The 19,300-nt window shown below is 41.9% G+C and overlaps 1 protein-coding gene across 3 annotated transcripts in view; it reads left to right on the forward strand.

The window, feature by feature from the left end:
• Stambpl1 (STAM binding protein like 1) overlaps positions 1-18,630 on the forward strand; it is a 46,322-nt gene extending 27,692 nt beyond the window's left edge. For all 3 annotated transcript variants that reach the window (XM_026781694.1, XM_005352159.3, XM_026781695.1), the window contains 9 exons: positions 3,451-3,668; positions 7,279-7,354; positions 8,637-8,732; positions 10,576-10,933; positions 11,890-12,014; positions 12,948-13,085; positions 16,524-16,636; positions 17,887-17,986; positions 18,323-18,630. In XM_026781694.1, coding sequence (XP_026637495.1) covers positions 3,451-3,668; positions 7,279-7,354; positions 8,637-8,732; positions 10,576-10,933; positions 11,890-12,014; positions 12,948-13,085; positions 16,524-16,636; positions 17,887-17,986; positions 18,323-18,379 — 1,281 coding nt within the window. In that variant the 3' untranslated portion in view covers positions 18,380-18,630. The remainder of the gene's footprint in view (positions 1-3,450; positions 3,669-7,278; positions 7,355-8,636; positions 8,733-10,575; positions 10,934-11,889; positions 12,015-12,947; positions 13,086-16,523; positions 16,637-17,886; positions 17,987-18,322) is intronic.
• Positions 18,631-19,300: the final 670 nt, after the last annotated feature.

Genomic DNA, 19,300 nt, shown 5'->3' on the forward strand with positions numbered 1-19,300 from the left:
CTAACTTGATTTCTCCATGTATTGTTAACAAAGTATGTAATGCCTTCAGCAATAGTCTTACTACCAAGTTCTAGTGAAAAAACCAGAGCAATGGTGATAGCCTGTATTGCGTAGGAGGTCTCCAGCACACCCCTCATAAACAGTGTGAAAGGAGGTATCATACACCTGGCACTGTGCTTTGTATCTCGCACTCTCCGATAACTGGAAGAAGCATTATTACCTGGATAAGATAACTATAATTATATGTTTTATGACTCTCTCTCTCTCTTTTGATAGACAGATATTTAGGAAGCTTATAAAACAGGTTTCCATATGGTTTTCTCAAATATCCTTAGTGTTAGTTTTCTCTTCTTGCCCCATTCTCTGCCCTTGCCCCTCATCCCCTCCCTATTTATGCCTCTTTACCCATTATTCTCCTCCCTTTATATCACCTGAGCCCTACTGTCTCTTGTTACCTTAAGATCTTTTTTTTTTGACCCTTCCCATCCCACCAATGACCCCTTTCCCATTTCCTGGCTTCTACAGGTATTCCAAGTTAGATACGCAAATCTAAAGATTTAATGCTAAGATTTACATTTGGCTAAGAGCATGCTCCGTTTGTCTTTCTGGGTCTTTGGATACCTCACTCAGGATAATGTTTCCCAATCTTGTCCATTTACCTGAAATTTTCATTATTTAAATTTTTTCTTTGCTACTGAATAAAATTCGATTGTATCTAGGGACCTCATCTTCATCATCCTTTGTGCAGCTGATGGCATCTCGATTGTTTCCATGCCCTAGCTATTATAAATAGAGCAATGATGAACAAAGTTGAACATGTGTCTCCTACACAGGAAAGAGAATGGTTTGGGTATACGTTGAGCAGTGATGTATCTGGATCATATGGTACATCTATTTGTAGTTTTTGAAGAACTCCCAGACTTATTCCCATAGTGGCTGCACCAGTTTGTACTCTGACCAACAGTGCATAAGGGTTCTCTTCTCCCTACATCTTTGTCAGTATTTGCATTCTTTTGTATTCTAAATCTAGCCATTCTGACTGGAATACAGTGAAATCTCAAAGTAGCTTCTATCTGTAATTTCCTGATGGCACGGTATTTTATATAACATGCTTACTGTGATCTTAGGGGAATGCTTCAAGTTTTTCTGTTTAATGTGATTGTTGGCTTTTGGTTTCTCATACATACCTTGTTCATTGAGATCTCTTTTTTCCATCCCTTATTTCTACAGGAATTTTATCATGAGCAGATGTTGGACTTTGTCAGAAAATTCCTTTGACAAATTCCAGCAGATTTAAAAAAATATTTATAGGATATAGGATGTTAAATACACACACACACACACACACACACACACAAACACACATACACACATACATACACACTCTACAGGGATTGAAACAGGGCAGTTGTCATTTCCAGGCCTCTGTGTTAGAAACTTTCACATTATTATATAATTTGTCTTTTGTTATTCTATTGTGCTTTAGAACCTTAAACTAATTCCTCTTGCCAGCTCTATTTTGTTTCCTAATGTCTAATGGAAGAAATGTGTTTTACTTTGGCATAAACTAAGGTAGGAAGAGCATATATTGCATTGCTGCTCATCATATATCTCTAGTTTTGGAATTCCTGACCAAGAGAAAATAGATCAAAAAGTGTAAGGTGAGAATCAAAATTTTGTGTATCCTTTCATGGTGGTCACTTGGACCAGCAACTTCTTTTCTTTGGGAATGTAGAAGACTAAATATTACTATTTCTTGGAATGTAATTGGACCAGGTATGCCCATCAATCTGCAGGAACCTGGAGACCTTGCCTGGCACGTCCTTGCGTAAGAATTAGCAGGAAAGAGCTTTCATGTCCATTGCTACAGGTCCAACCAAAAGTACCATCAGGCACAGGAAGTGGCTGCCTTCAGCATAATGGAACCTTAAGAAAAGTCTTATGGCTTCTGTTATATATTAAACCTTTAGAAACAAGAATCATTTCAGATTTCTAGTATTTTACTTGCTATAAAGTTGGAAATAAAGTAAATCAAGTGACATAAGAAAAACTCTTATGTACATAATCTCCTGCACTCTGCCCAGTGGCTCAGTTATTCATGACAGAATAAAGCTGTATCTGATTTAAATTTTTTTTCAGAACTTTCTACGAATTTTATTCAAACATTTTGCCTTCACTGTAGTTGGGCTTACAAGTTACCCATATTTGATTAAGGAAGGCTCCAAGAGGCTGAGTTTTCTCTGGAGTAGCCTCATTCTTGGACTGTGAAATCATGGTCAAATGCTCTAAAGATGGAGAACACACTAAGTCCTTCTGCAAACACTAACTGAAGCAGCAATTTTCCAGCCACCTCCAGAGGTCCTGAGTTTGTAGATCTTCAGTGGAGCCAGTAAGGAATTTGCATTTTTTGAGAACAGCTGTCTTGCTGCTGATGCTGCAGGTGCCTGGACCGTACTCTTGAGACAGACAAGTCTGAACTAAGGGGAAAACAAGCTGTGGTCTGAGTGCTGTATTCACTGCCTTGGCAAGGAGCCAGGGCTGTTCATGTCCACATCGTTTACAGCTGCTCTTACATGTGGAGACCTGGAGTCAAGTTGTAAAGAACACAAAATATCTACCACTGTGCCCTCAATAAATGGAAAAAACAAACCAAAACAAGCCATTCTTCGAGTCTGGCATTTCTGAAGCACAGAGCCCATCTTAGTTACCCTGACTATGTGTGCTTTGTGCACATCTGAGAGTACACATGATGGCATTGTTAGTAAAATTCAAAGATAGAAATAGAAATTACTTTTCTCCATAATTTATTACCATTTTCTCACTTGAAAACTAATTGACAGCAATTATTGTTAGACGGAAGTTGATTAGATTTATTTGTGTTAAAAGAAAAGTAACGGGGCAGGGGTAGGGCTTGGAGAGTGTTCTTTTTCTCTGAAAGGGCTTCTCCAGGAGTTACCAGTGGTTTTTGTAGTCGTTTCTTTTGTATAGTGTCAATGGAGGGAGATCCTAGAAACTCCCGATTAAACTAGATATGTTGTGGGATAGAACCAAATCCTAACAATAACTTCAATGTAAGCAACTTTCCGGAGAACCTCAGAGTCCCGTGACGTGAGCCCTCCTGTGACAAGAATGATCCAGAATGGTTAACATTACGACTTACATGATGCTTATACCTAAAACACTTGCAGACCCAGGAAATGCCACATGATTGTACTTTGAAACCTCTGAAGAGGTCTTAGACCAATAAAAGTGTTTATCTTTTCCTGGATGTGTGTCTCGGGTGTGACTGTGCAAATAGGTCTTACACTGGTCCTATCATTAACTCTTATAGAAGGATTTTCGGAGGTACTAATATTGGGTTTGTGGTACAGAAATTACATGAGTTAAATAGCTATGTAATTTTTAAAAACCTATAATCAGATATTTAAATATTTAAATGTTTCATTGCAGAAAAAGTTGGCCGCAATGCCTGATCATACAGATGTTTCTCTAAGTCCAGAGGAGCGGGTCCGGGCTCTAAGCAAGCTTGGTTGTAATATCTCTATTAACGAAGACATCACCCCACGCCGCTACTTCCGGTCCGGGGTAGAAATGGAAAGGATGGCGTCTGTGTATTTGGAAGAAGGGAACCTGGAAAATGCCTTTGTTCTTTATAACAAATTCATCACGTAAGTCTTATTTCAGAGGTCTTTAGAATGAGAACATTGAAACAATGTTTATGTGATAGTTTGACATGGCAGTTTGGATACCACGAGAGTGTTCATATGTTCATATTCAGACCAGTGTGACCATTTTCTAAAAACGGAATATGTACGTCGATGCGCATTGAAACGCATCGAGATACCCTCCACGAGCCTCGGGAATGAGAGGGTCAGGAGGGGTGGAGGCTCTTTTCACATCTATAGTTTCGTACTCGGTACCATTTTCCTCCCGTAGCAAGAGAAGCCTTCTGAGAACAGGCGCCATATTGCTTCACCTAGAGCATGTAGAGTCTGCCATTGATATTTAAAGATTTGATCTGAAGGTTTGAGAGCAGGGACACCTTGGGGAGCATAGGAGAGGTGTGATTCCTGACGAGGCCACAGCAGTCCATTTCACACAGAATCCAGCAGCTGCCTTTGAGAAGCATTTGCTTGTTTACACAAGAAGTTAATCTACAAAAGAACTTTCAAAATATTGAGCAAGAGTGGCGACACCACAATATCCATCAGAAACTATCGCATGGGTGTTAGTAATGGATCCTAACTTTAGAGTTAGCGAAGGTGATTTTGGACTTCTGTTACAAGTTTGGTGATTTCACCACCTAGAGGATCCCTTCTTAACAATAATGATGGACTCTAAGCTAAGCCTTTCATTGTTTTAGTTTAAAGCCACGTGTTAATTAGTTTCATTAATTTGTTTTTAGTTGGAAAATAGTTGGGCATATTTATGTTTTTATTTGCCTGTGTGGCTAAATCAAGCTAATTAGCTTTTGATATCACCCACTTGCTGATTTTCGTCATGATAATATTTAAAAATTTGTTGTCTTGGCAACTTTCTAGTGTACAGTTCATTATTTATGGATACCATGTTGTACAGCAGATCCCTAAACTTATTCATCCATCTGAAATTTTGAACTGTTACTGTTTTAAAAAAAAAACTGTGTGTGTGCACGCACACGTATGTGTGTGTATGTTTCTGATAGCTATACATACATGTACATTTGTATATATGAATGCAGGTGCATGCATACCACAACATACACATATGGAGTTCAGAAAGCAACCTCATGTGTCAGTCTTTCCTTCCACCTTGTCTGAAGTCAATGTTTCATGTAGGTCAGATTGATGGAAAGATACCATGTACCGGGGAAAGGATGGAGTTTAATGCTTGTTCTTCTTGCCTCTACTTCCCAAGTCTTGAGGATTGCAAGCGTGCATCACTGTGTGTGGCCTTTGTCTTTTAAAAATCCCAATGAGATCATGAAATACACGTATTCTGTATTTTGTTTATTTTATTTATGATTACAGTAGTTCACATGGGAGGATGTTATTCTGAAAACATTTAAGTTGAAAGAATAAAACATTTTTTAAGAAAAAACTGGTTTTTTTAATGATTCCACTAAAGAAGAAAGTAAAAACAATTTACGTATTTAATTCCCAAGTTAGTAAGCTTGGAAAATTAAAGTGGAAATTTAAAGAATTAATGACTAACTTTACCCTGACTGGGAAAAAGTAATGGTTATCAGAAAGTTGCACAATAAATATGAAACTGCGGGCTGTCAACCACAGTTTATGGCCAAAATGCTGCAAAAGTTTTAGTTTATGAATTATATTTTTAATAGGTCATGTATTTTCCACCTTCAGGTCCAATTTTGTGTAAACTCTCCCAGCACTCTCCTCACGAAGGAGAAAGTTCTGAGCGTCTGTCCCAGTTAAGGTTTTTATTGCTGGGAAGAGACCGTGACCATGGCAAGTCTTATAAAGAAAACATTTAATTGAGGGTGTTTCACTTACAGTTTCAGAGGTTCAGTTCATTCTGATCATGAAGGGAAGCATGGCAGCATGCAGGCAGATGGGGTGCTGGAGCTAAGAGTCATACATCTTGCAGGCAACAACAAGTTGGCTACCTGTCATACTCAGGAAAGTTTGAGAAAAAGACCTTAAAGCCCACCCCCACAGTGTGACACACTTCCAATAAAAGGTGTGGCCCAGATAAAAGGTGTGCCCTCCAGCCTCAAGGTCTGGATTAAAGGTGTGTGTCACCCAGTCTTTTCCAAGAAAAACACACTTCCTCCAACAAGGCCATACTTCCTAATAGTGCCACTCCCTGTGAACTTCTGGGGGCCAAGTACATTCAAACTACCACAAGGTCTATGATTTTACTGTTCCTGAAGTCTTGGGCAACTAATATCTTTTGTTTAGCTTCTGCCAGCTTTAGCTGTCTCATATCAGAAATGGAACTTATATTTGTGTTTAGGTGTGACATGTCACCCTGCCGTGAGGAGAAATTAAGTGAACCAGTAATTGCAAAGTACCCATATTAAATGGTCTATATTCCACCATGATCTATTAAGGAAAGGCTAGGCATTCATTTTCCAAATCTGTATTGATCACTTACGGGCTTCATGCCAGGGATGCATCCTAGAGTAAGAAGGAGAAACATCTGCCCCTGCAGACGAGCCATCTTCTTCCCTTCCCTGGGAGCAAGGCACCTGCCTTGTATGGTTTTCTCTTCACCTCTGCTGAATCTTTTTCCTCCCAGGCGACTGGAAAATAACTTCTGTTTACCATGTCCGCTAGAGGTTCTGTTAGCTATGAATTTTCAATTATGAGTTTTTACAAACACACGACAGCGATGCTAATTCAGGAAAGGTGGTTAGGGTCTTTTTCAGGGATGAAAGGGATTTGTTCCCTTGTTTGAAAATCTTACGCATATGTAAGATGGTGCTGCGGTGGGTTCAAGTATGCAAGGCCCAAGAAGGCCTAGAGCACGGAGGGAGCCTGTAGAGATCCTGACCTCATCCCTTGTCTGAGTTTGCTTTCTATTGCTGTGATAAAGACCAAAAGTAGCTTGAGGAGGGAAGGGTTTATATTCCAACAAATGCTTCTGATCACAGTTCATCACAAAGGGAAGTCAAGGCAAGTACCTGGACGCAGAAACTCATGCAGAAGCCATGGAGGAACACTGCTTATGGGTTTACTCCTCATGGCTTGCTCAACCTGCTTTCTTAAACAATCTAGGACCAACTGCCATAGTAGATTGAGCTTCCCCACATTGGTTGTTAATTAAGTAAAAGTCCTACAGATTGGCCTACAGGCCAGTCTGGAGGTGGCATTTTTTCAGTTGAGTTCAGTCTTTCCCAGATAATTTGAGCTTCCATGAAGTTGAGAAAAACAAAACAAGTAACCAGCACAGCCCTGCTATTTTTTGTTTAGTATAAGTATAGTGTAGAGTCAGAATAATATACACGCCAACTTTTATCGAAAAAGTGGGTGGATGAAAAGACCATAGTTAAATAAAAGTTGTTGTCAGGTGGTGGTGGCACATGCCTTTAATTCCAGCCCTCGGGGAGGCAGAAACAGGCAGATCTCTGTGAGTTTGAGGCCAGCCAGGCCAGCCTGGTCTGCAGAGGGAGTTCCAGGACAGCACACAAATATACAAAGAAACCCTGTCTCGGTTGGAGGGGGGCGGGGATGTTGTTGAGTGTAATTATTTTTTTAAAAGAATGCTCATTAGAAACTGACACTGGCCTTTCGCTGTCACGGCATACTAATGCTGTGTTTTCTTCTTCTCTAGATTGTTTGTAGAAAAGCTTCCTGGCCATCGAGATTACCAGCAGTGTGAAGTTCCGGAGAAGCAGGATATCATGAAGGTACACGGGGTTGAGCCTTCCCTGTGGGCTCAGATGCCCTTAAGTATCTGCGATTGATTCATAGCTTCCTCCTTGGCTTATCCTCTAATGAATGTAAACTCTCAAACCCCATTTCATCAGCCATGACATTTTGATTTTCCCCTAATGCATTTAGTGGCTGTGATGGTGGCCATTCAAGGTGTCTAATTTACACTGGGAAAAAGAAGAGAGAGAGAAGAGAATGTGCTCAGTTAAATTCGGATGTAAGGCAGGAATTCCTTTCCAGCTCCTCCCGGAGACGGAGAGAACTGAGAGAATGGTTGTTCCCATGCACTTCAGCTGTTTTAGCTGCTGCATTATTCTCCATAGGATGGAATAACTCTTTGGAAATCAGTCCTGATTTTTGCAGTAGCCCCACATTTTAGCTACAGGCCTGAGCTGTATGCATGACAATGTTTCAATCCCTGAACCCTAGAGATGACAGTGGTTCCATTAACTTCTATTGCCTAGTGACATCATTACTGTCTTAGTTTAAGTAAGTGTATACTTTGATTTTTCCATAGTAACAAAATCACTGAAACATAAGTTTCTTAGGACATAGCTTTGTTGCTAAGTGGTTTGTAACCATTTGCCTCCTAGAAAGAAGTTTTCCTGGGAGAGTTTAGCTAGAGATAAGAGAGGAGACTTGGGAACTAGTCCTAACTGGACCATCAGCTCCCTGTGTGAACCAATTTCATTAGGTTCTTCCTTCCTCTCACACAAGGGAGGGTGTGATAGGGCTCTATCAAGTTCCCGGGGGCTTTCCTGTCATTAAGAACTGCTAAAGAAGTTGTCTGAGATCCCGACTCCCTCACTCGTCCCTGGAGATGTGAATCCAGGGACTAGCCTGGAACTCTGAATTCTCATAAAGGTCCCTCAGCTGCTTTTTACATCTGACATGTGTAGGAATGTCTCTCCACTATAAACCCTGTTGTCTCCCTTGTCATGCCAAGAATAAGTGACCTCCAAATGCAAATGTGAAATTCTATTGCTACCTTCCTAAACAAAATGCTTATCTAACCAGTGGAATCAACGGAGATCTTACAAAGGGAACACATACACACAAACACAGTTCACAGTTTATTTTCTTCATTGCTAGAAGCTGTATTTTGAAATCCTAGAATAGATTGTTTTTCTGAGGCTATCTTTGCTTCTTCTAACTTGGTTTCTAATATACATCCCAGCTGTTTCTCTTTCTCAGCTGATGTTCGGAAAGCGTATACTGAAATTCCCACTAATTGATATGTGTATATCTTTTTGAAAGAAACTGAAGGAGATTGCCTTCCCAAGGACAGATGAATTGAAAAAGGACCTGATAAGGAAATATAACATAGAATACCAAGAGTATTTGCAAAGCAAAGTAAGTTCAATTGGCACATTTATTTATCCACTGTTGTTGTGTGTGTGTGTGAAAATGGTTTTTGAATTTAATTTCTGTATGAGTTTTTTAAATATATGAATTTAAATTAAAAATTAAAGATGTAAGGATGTGAAGCTAATAAAAGATTCATGCAGCTGTCCAGATTGAGCATGTGCTCTAAGGATGCGGTATTTTTCACTTCCTAAAGCATCTAATAAAGAGTGCATTAGGAAGTAGACTTCCTACAGTGGTTTAAATGGAGCCTCTGACGAAGTCATTCCAGCGTAACCTTGAGCCAGATGGCTGATACATTTATTTTTCCAGATGAATAGAAGGGGCAGAAAGTAGACCAAAAAAAAAAAAACCATGTTTTTGATGTATTTAATTATGTAGGCCTTGGAAATTTAAATTTACTTCTTAAATAGTTCAGTCAACATTTCCTCAAGATAGAACAGTTAACCTTGTGGGTGAAACATAATCCTAGTTCCAATGGATGCTAGTTTCTGGATTTTTAATACACAGTGAAAGGAGACTGACGGGCATTGAAAGGGGAGATTACCCAGTAAATCTAGGGGGTTCTCAGATCCCATATACAAATTCTTAGGTCTTAAGAGATTATTAGAGGTGTCGCTTTGCTTCCTTGTGGTTGGGTGACCATTTGTTTTGGAGGTCACCAGCTCCACCGCCTCTTGGCGTCTCTTCCATCTCATTACCTCTTCTAACAGTCCCAGAGTTTTGGTGGCATCTCTGGAAGGCTGGTTAGCCAAACTGAAGAGGGAGCGAGGATGGCGCTCCTTCAGGGTGTCGCTGTGAGGAGCGTATGGGACAGCTGTGCCCCCTGCTGCCGTGGTCACGAAAGTGACCTCACACAGTCTACGGTCTTACCTCACGTGCAGGTTTCCAGAGAGGTAGAGCGGCAGCAGCCAAGGCTAGATAGAGGGTTAAATCTACCTGAGGGCTCTGACTATGGGCAACACCTGCCTGCCAGGGTGCTTGTTAGAACTGTAGAATCCGTGCCCAATCAGAATTGCTAATGCTAACAAGGCTCAGAGTGATTCGCGCTGTGAAGCATGGCTATAAGGTGCGTCCACTCTGCTCCCAGCACCTTTCAGTCGCTCGCCACTAAACTTCTTTCAACAGCAGCTGGGGAACTTACTACCCCCTTGGTATCCCTCTACCACAGTAATGCCCAGATATTTTGTTAGGACTGGGTGTTGGGATTTGTAATTTTTAACACGACTTTTGATTAGAAGAAATAGAAACACTTTTGGGAACCACTTCCCTGTGATTCCCATAACATATGAATGCATTCTACAGACAAAGACAGAAAGGCTCTGAGGAGCCCCACGCCAAAGAGCTTAGAACAGTGGACATACTCTGTCATTTCTAGTACTGCAGCCACCAGCACAGGAGGCTGCTGGGTACTTAGAATGTGACCCGGGTGCATGAGAACTGCATTGCTGGTTTTATTTCATCTCAGTTTGAATTTAAATAGTAGCTTCTAGCAACTTGCTGCCAGATTGAACAGTGTTGTTTAAGGAACAAGATCCTTTGTTTGAAGCTGCCTGAGGGGTCAGGAGGATAAGACATTGATATTTCAGTATTTAGAGCCACGGGGGAATGTAGAGCATGAATTCTGTGCTTCATCTCATGAAATGTGACAGATTTAGAAACGACTTTATCAATTCTGCATTTTTGCTGTGGTGTTTACTTTTCTGTTTTCCTATGAATCTTTCTCCTTTCTCTCTGTCTCCCCACCCCCAGAAGACTAAAGAGTCTAATAATTTCAGTTTGATGTTTTTGGCTTGGAAACTAACACTTTTCCTGGCAACCATCTCCTCAGAACAAATACAAAGCCGAAATTCTTAAAAAGTTGGAACATCAGAGACTGATAGAGGCGGAGCGCAAGCGGATAGCTCAGATGCGCCAGCAGCAACTAGAGTCAGAACAGTTCCTGTTTTTCGAAGATCAGCTCAAGAAGCAAGAGTTGGCCCGCGGCCAGATGCGAGGTCAAGACTCCCCGGTGCTGTCTGAGCAGACTGATGGAAGCGGACTGTCCTGCTTTTCCACCCACCAGAACAACTCTCTACGGAACGTTTTTGCCGATCAGCCCCGTAAAAGCGATGGCAGCGATTTCGCTGATCACTCTCCTCCCGTGAACAGGGCCTTAAAGCCTGCGGCCACTCTGAGCGCCGTTCAGAGTAAGTCACTAGGAGGCAGGCACACCGCCTTCTGTCTCCAACTTTACAATCAGCCCCTGTCCGATTACAGGGCAGACATAGTTTGTTACTGGATAGAGATTTTGAATGAGAAGTCCAAGCATTTCTTTTCCTTCTTGGTGTTTTATTCAAGACGCACATACATACGTCTTAAAGGCAAACACACTGGGGACTTCCGAAAGAAGATACTGAGAAATGAGTTGCTGGGACCCTAGCTCAATAGACAGATAGTAAAGGGCAGTGTTTAGCATCAGCATGGACCAGTGGAGTGTCAGTCTCATCAACAGATGAGCTGTGAACCGTGTGGGTTTCCACCAGCAGTTCCTGGTGTTCGTTTTAAGTACCGTCTCGTCTTCTCTAGCAAGCTTCCCAAATGGAGTAAGTAGCGTCTCGTCTTCTCTAGCAAGTTTCCCAAATGGAGTAAGTAGGCAGTTCTCTTTGGCAGAGGCTCCTATTTAAAAGTCACGGTAGGCAGCCATGCTACTTGGCTGGTAATTGTTTCCAGAGAAAAATGTGCTTTTGTTTACGGCTCGCCCACTTTCATTAGGCTAGAAGTTGCACATAACAAGCACAATAAGGAGTATTATTCATCCTGTGTCTCATGGAAAGTGAACTGTGCTCGGTCTGTGGGCTCGTTGGCGTATTTCCGATGTGCAGAAGGAAAACACACACTGCGAGAGTTGTTCCAGAAGGCAGTTGTGTAAGAGTGCTGGCTCTTTATAAACTTTCTTAGAAAATGATTTGCATATGAAATGTACATATCAGTTTACCCTCCTTCTAATCAGCATTTACTTTCCAGCGTTTTTTTTTAATGAGCTATGAAAAGTAAAACACCCGATAGTGTTGAAATTTGTGTTTTAGTTGCTTGCCGAGATTCAGTGCTGAAGAATGAGACCCAAGCTTTGTTTTCTGTCATGTTTCTCTTTTCTCTGTCTTAGATTTAGTGGTTGAAGGCCTGCGGGGTGTGGTTTTATCAAGAGACCTTTGCCATAAATTTCTGCTGCTGGCTGAATCAAACACAGTAAGAGGAATAGAGACCTGTGGAATCCTCTGTGGCAAACTGGTACGGTCTTGTTTCATCTCTCAACAGGTCGCTTTCAGTGGCAGTGATTGGAAGAGCAGGGTGAAAGCATGTGGGGGAGGGGCTGTAAGTATATTCCGAAATTAACCTTATACACACGCACTTCCTTAAACAGCTGTTATTGTTCATGAACTCAGCATTCTTAAAAAATGAACACTAAAATTTCAGAAACACCATCAAGCACTAGAAACAGAACATTTAGAAAACTGGTTGATTACAAGTCAAGATGTAAGGAATCGTGCTCAATGGGTAGGGAGGCCCTGAGGCTGGAGAGAGCGGAGCTATAGAAGGATGGGAAGGCCAGTGGGCCCGGAGATGGCACCCCATCACAGCCCAGCCAGGACCTCCCGATCTTTACTTTAAGACCCTGTCTTTCCCATGCGCAACTTTTCCCCAAGAAGAGCCCAATGTGTTTCTTCTTTCTTTTTACTTAATTGTAAGAGCTATCTTTTTTTAATTTTGGAAACACTGGTGACTCTTAAAGGAAAATCCTAACTTTTTCATAATTACATATAACTGATAAAAACAAGACAGCAATCCCTACAACTCATAGGACTGCCTTTGAGTAACGCCACCCATTGCCAACTTAGTCTTTGTCCCTCCATAGAAACCGGCCTTGCTGTGCGGAGACATTTTCCTTTGTAGGTCTAATATGCCAACACATTATTTATTAACTAATAACTCCGTTCCCCATTGCTCTCCTTGATGCTAATTCCATCTGTATTTTCTACCACAGAAATGGGTTTCAAGCCCCAAGCAGCGGATGCCCGAAACTTTCAGTAGAGTCAACTTTTCTGTTTGTTTTTGAATTGTGATAGTGCCGTAGTACAAGTGGTGAGGTCTACTGGCTGATAGTGAAGCATCCCACATCCTCTTCAGAGACTTGTTACTGTTTGTGGTATGATTGTTTTCCAGACACATAATGAGTTCACTATTACCCATGTGATCGTGCCAAAGCAGTCTGCAGGCCCAGACTATTGCGACATGGAGAGCGTAGAGGAATTGTTCAATGTCCAAGATCAACATGGTCTCCTCACGCTGGGATGGATTCATGTACGTCTGGCCTTCGGGGTTTTGATTTATTTTTGTGTGGTGTGTTGTTTTCTTCAAACAGGAATTTAGCTGAGTTTAAATAGATTTTGTCTTTATATTTTCCCGGAGGTAATAAGTATACTGATTTAAAGCAGCTTATTTAGTGTCAGGCTGTCACATCTGGATTCGAAAGGGGTAGCCTATACTTTTCTGTTTCACCAGAGCTAAGAAAAGTAACACATGACAGTAGGCCTTTCTCTGATGGGTTCAGATAATCTCAGAGAAATGGCCAGAGTCTAGACTGTGCGGTGGTCTCCTTTCTTTGGCTGTGGGTCTAAGTAGTTGATACATCTTTTTTGATGACACTTCCTTTAAACAGTGCATGCGTGTACCAAAGGGGGTCCACACATTCAGTGCCCTGCTCCACAGAGCAGAAGTGCATGCATAAAATGGCTGGGGAATTGAACAAACAACTAGGGCCAGAATATTGGATTCTAACATCTGTTGGGCCACTGTAGGTATGAAACTGGATTTATGCATCAAATAGACATGAGTTTGACAAGTATCAGCTCCACTGAGAGCTCATGGTAGGAACATTGACAGGTGACTGTAACAGCATCTTCATCGTCCACAAAGTGGGAGCCATAATAATTGACTTCCTATGATACTGAGTGTTAAATGAAATAATGCCTGTAAGAGACCTAAAGAATGAGCAGGGGTTGGTTTGCTTTTTATTTGTTTGTACAAAAGTGCTGGGGGGGGGGCGTGTGGACTTACACACACACCTGCTAAGTATTATTATGATATAGTTCAGGAGGGTGGAAGAGACATCACTCCCTCTTGGCCTTTGACTCCCTCTGTCCTCTTAGTCAGGACCACTAGCTCCTTATTTTCAAGTTCTCTCACTGACAGGGAAGCTAATGAGTTTCTCTCACTGATTTGATGTGAGCAGCAAATAAGATGGCATATGAAAGCCCTTTGAAAATATAAACCATGCCTCGAATGTGGGAGTTTATTTGTTTAAAAAAAAAGAGCAACAAAACTTGCTACTCGTTTATTTGGCTTATTTAATAATAAATAATACACTTTACTACTGGGTGGATGGAAATTGCTGAGTTTTATTTGGTTTGGGTTTTTTTTTTTGTTATTGTTTTTTGTTTTTTCAAGACAGGGTGTCCCTGTGTAACAGTCCTAACTGTCCTGGAACTAGCTCTTGTAGACAAGTCTGGCCTCAAACTCACAGGGATTCACCCGCCTCTGCCTCCCAGGTGCTGGGATTAAAGGCATATACCACCACCGCCTGGCTGGAAATTGCTGTTTTAAAGTCTTTTTTTTTAGCCTAACAGAATTTATTCAGAATGCATTTTAAAGCAAAATAAACTATAGCACAGAGACCTGGGAAGATGGGCCAGTTGGTACAAGTATTTGCCATGCAAAAATGAGGACCTGAGTTCAGAACCACAGTACCTACCTAAAGAGCTGGGTGCTGCCACATGAGCCTAGAGTCCCAGAACTGAGGTTAGAGACAGGCAGATCATTGGTGATTGCCAGGAAGGCAGCCAACCTAGCCATATTAGTGAGCGCCAGGTTCAGTGGGAAACACTGACCCCGCCCCCCCATAAGGTGGAGAGCCATAGAGAAATACACCTGGTATTATCCTTTGGCTAACACATGCACGTACACACATAAACATGTACAGACACCACTGTATCATACACACATGCATTTATGCACATACGCAAGCCATAGCAAGGGAATTACAGCAAACTAAAAGTGGTAGTTTTAAAAATGCCTATGTAGGCCAGTCAGTGTTCATCTTGATGAACAATTCCCAAACCAGAATCAAAGGTTTTCCTAAGCTGTGCTGTGTCTGTTGTGTAGGCTCTAGTGAATTTAGGGTGTTTAAATAATGGATTTGTCATCACTCCAGACTTCTACGATCTAGATTTTCCTGAGTCAAGCTGCTGTGACTGAACGAAAATGCATGGCTGTTAGTTATATCTCTAAAGCTCGAGGAACTGCTGGTTTTCACAGAACACGATAACAGCAGTCGATCCCGGGCTAGAGCTATACAAACTCGTCATCAGGAAGAAACTCTGACTGGATCTGGCAGACCTGGGGTCGAATTTCACATGTCTTAGCTTGACTGGCTCTTTTGACTCCTAGAAGATACTGTGTTGCTTATCTCAGTTGTCTCCTTACCTATAGAACGGGGATGATAACAACACTAACCTTCGTGAGAACTCTATGTCATAATTCATGGAAAGCGATTTATTTTCAGCCCAGTTCTTCATTCTTTTGTAATAAATGGCATTTGCTGTTGCTGTCACCACCACCACCACCATCATCATTTTCCTTTGCAATGGGAGTACCATGCTCCCATGGGAGAGATATTCTCCTGAGCAGAGAACCAGCTCTTTGAGGCAGAAATGAAGGGCTCAGGTGTTTACATGGGTACATTCAGCCTGAAGTCAACTGATGGGCATAGTAACTTTTCTATGTGAAAACTTGCTTACTGTCTCCATAGCTCACAGTTTCCTTAGAACACATCTTCCGTTCTGCCATGGCATAGAAAGCTCTGGTTTTCTCAGAGAAGGTATTCCCTGGCAGAGGAGCAGTGTCAAGTTCTCTCGCTCGTTCCTCTACTAAATCTTTGCATTTGAACTATGAGCCTACTCGGTGCGTGACTCCACAGAAGGGTGGGTGTTTGGCACAGACAGGATTTTGTTCATAGTCTCCTTTCTCTTTGTGTATTTTCAATGGATAAGCTTGATGAGTCTCAAACACCTTTAGCAACTGCAACTTGGAGGCCCCTCTTCCTGTTTATGAGGATGAAGAGGCATAGACAGTGTCATATATGTGCTATATTTAATTCTGTCAGAATGCAAAAGGTGTCCAAGACTCCAGGTTTCTGATTCCTATGGCCATGTTGCTTCATCTTCCTTAGTCTGGAGATCCTTGGATATAGGCTGAGATAGTCAGATTACTACGTCATTAGATTAATGGAGGCTCTATTCTGGTAAGTGAAGCCGTCTCCGCCTTTCCCACAAGGAAAGTACACACACTCGTAGGAATTTTGTCTCTAAGGCACCGTTATTCCAAACAAATAAGCAATAGCATGGCAGAAACGGAGGGATTCTCTCAGCCCCACCTAATTCCTCTTTATTTATGCATTATTACTAGCATAGTGTGTGATGTGTACAGGTGCAAGCGTGCAGGTGCCATGGCACACACGTGGGAGTCAGAGGACCTATTTCAGGGAGTCAGTTCTCTCCCACCGTGGGTCCCAGGAATCGAGTCCAGGTCATCAATCAGGCATGCATGGCAAACTCTGTTACCCACGAGCCGTCTCACCGACCCACACACAGCAAAGCATGCTTCTCACATGCTTCGTGAAAATCGTAGGGCAAGGTTTAAGTGAAGCCCGGGCTTCCCTCATGAGACTCTTCCCATTTGCAGACGCACCCCACGCAAACGGCATTCCTGTCCAGTGTGGATCTTCACACTCACTGCTCCTATCAGCTGATGTTGCCCGAGGCGGTCGCCATCGTGTGCTCCCCAAAGCATAAAGAGTAAGTGTACGAGCAGTCTTCCGAGTCCACCATGCTGTGGTGCTTGGATGTGAGGCCCTTCAGCAAGAGACGGGCTGGGGCTAGTTCCTGTACACCTGTAGCTCCACGATCTGTTGTTGTTGTTATCTTAAGTCTTTGCAAAAGTGAGCCTGCTAGTCTTTCTTCGCCTAGTGTGATAACAGTTGCCTTTGAAATCATGTTTCCACTGTTCTGTGTTCTATGAAAAAAAAGTGACTAGCCTTCCCCAGTTACCTCCAAAGCTTTCCAAGTTTGGAACACAAATGTTATCTGGGAAAGAAGGACTTTATTCTTGAGCCAGATGTGAGTGGCCATGGCCCAGGAACATGGATTCAAGTTGCCCTGAGAAACATCCTCCGCCACAGAAGTGATTGCATTCAGTTCTGTTGTTTACAGAGCAAAGCTAGTTACAAATCAAGACATGTACCAAACACATTGGCAGAAACAGCAGGTAGAATGGGTCTAGCAAAGCAGGCGGGCAACTGTACTGTCAGGATCAGATGTTGTCTGAGGACATTTGTAACTTCTCAAAGGCCTGTGGAGAATATTTTCTAAAACTGTGATCGTCGTCAGCACAAAAGTGGGCAGGGAAGAGTTTTGAAGGAGTGAAAATAGCTCTAGATAACCTGCCTCTTATCTACAGCATTCATACCCTCCACACCAAGGAGTCCAGTCAACTGGCCTTGTATTGCAGATCTGTTAACATGGGAATGACTTTTCATTTTCTGGGGATTCAGCTTAAAAGTAGTTATAATCATAAGAATAAGACATTGTTTGAAGCCTGCCTCTACCTGCAAGCTATTGGATCCCTGAGCACAGGGATCCAGCTTCTTCATCCTTCATCCTCGCCTGTCCTGGATGGGTGTGAAGGACACTAGAGAGTGTCTATGATGTGTTTATCACAGTGCCCACCACTGCCACCTACCTGCCTGATCATTGACATAAAGAACACTAACTTTACAGAAATTAGAACTATCCGCTAGGGTGGAGAACATGTGTATGACCTTTCCCATGGGGTCTCGGCAGTTTCCTTTTGGTCCCTTTGGGTTCCTGTAGGTACTTACTTGGAGATCAATGTATCTAACAGTAGTCATGGTGTGGCTAATTGTGACAGTCACGGGGGATTCCTGGTTGGTGATTTTTTTTTTCCTCCGTCCCATTTGAGGAATGTGCGTGTTTGCGTCTTCCTGGTTGGTTTTTAACTTTGTGCCTCTTTTCCCCTTCATGTTTAGCACGGGCATTTTCAGGCTCACCAATGCTGGCATGCTTGAGGTCTCCACTTGTAAAAAGAAGGGCTTTCATCCTCACACGAAGGACCCCAGGCTGTTCAGTGTGAGTAGATATCCTGGATGATGGTTGTTGTTGTTGTTGTTGAGACAGGGTCCATCTGTGTAGCTTTGAAACTCACTGTGCAGACCAGGCTGCCCTCAAACTTAGAAAGATCCCCCTGCCTCTGCCTCCTGAGAGCTGAGATGAAGATGTGCACCACAATGTCTGGCTCAGCAGCAGGGATTATTCTCACAGATGTTTATGTTAGGTCTACCCTACCCCAATTCAGCAACGTTTATAAAATTCAGAGAAAAAATAAGTAAGGAATTCTATATAGCTTTCCTAAAGAAAACCACACATTAAACATTATTATGTAACACTTTTTTTTGTCTTTTCTAGATATGCAGTCATGTGTTAGTAAAAGACATCAAAACAACTGTGTTAGACCTGAGGTGACGTGCTCCAGATACACGAGCATCTGCACCCGATACCTGCCATGGATGTGTGTGACTGCTGAATTTCCTATGACGTTTCCAGAAGTGACTGATATTTTATATTTATATATTTTAGACCAAAACTTTGATATTTATTGTTTCTTGCACATTTTGAAGTTTCCTTTTTGGGTTGCTGTGTCTCAAAGGAGGTCACATGCTGTTCAATCTATACCTATTAATGTACCCAAATAATATCCTCAGAAAATAAATTGGGTTGCAAATAACAATATACCTATTTGTAAAATTTTATTTAGATTTTATTTTTATATGTATTAATGATTTACCCGCATGTATATATGTGTACCATGTGCATACCTGGTGCCAACCAAGGTCAGAGCAGGATCCTCTGGGACTTGAGTCAGTTGGCTGGAAGCCATCATGTGGGTGCTAGGAACTGAGCCTGGGGTTCCCTGCAAGACCAATGAGTATTCTTAATGGAGCCAACTCTCCAGCCCCAATATGTCTGATATTTTTTTTTTTAAAAAAAAAGTCATTGACTTCCCATGCTGGCAGGAAAGGTGAAGTGGGCAGCTCACCCGGAAGCAGCTAAGTGTCTGAGACACTTGATCTCCTCCTCTGATGACTGGTGATAACCCTTATCTACACATAGTCTTCAAGAAAAAATAATGGTGATGTGTGAAAGCCTTGTGTATGATGAGTGACATGACCGGTCCTTCTTCCTTTTAGTGCAAATACATCTACTGCATGGTTTTCAGAGGCAGATACTGGTCAAAGGAAGAGGGAAAGATGATCCAGGTGCGTTATGAAGCTTTTAAAGAAGTTTCTCAGGGTTGTACAAAGTATCTTCTTTTTAAAAACAAACTCAAAAATTACACTTTCTTAAATACATCTGGTTTGATATGCATTAAAATCAAATAATATA

The sequence above is a fragment of the Microtus ochrogaster genome, chromosome 8, assembly GCF_000317375.1.
Source record: "Microtus ochrogaster isolate Prairie Vole_2 chromosome 8, MicOch1.0, whole genome shotgun sequence".
Classification (NCBI taxonomy): domain Eukaryota; kingdom Metazoa; phylum Chordata; class Mammalia; order Rodentia; family Cricetidae; genus Microtus; species Microtus ochrogaster.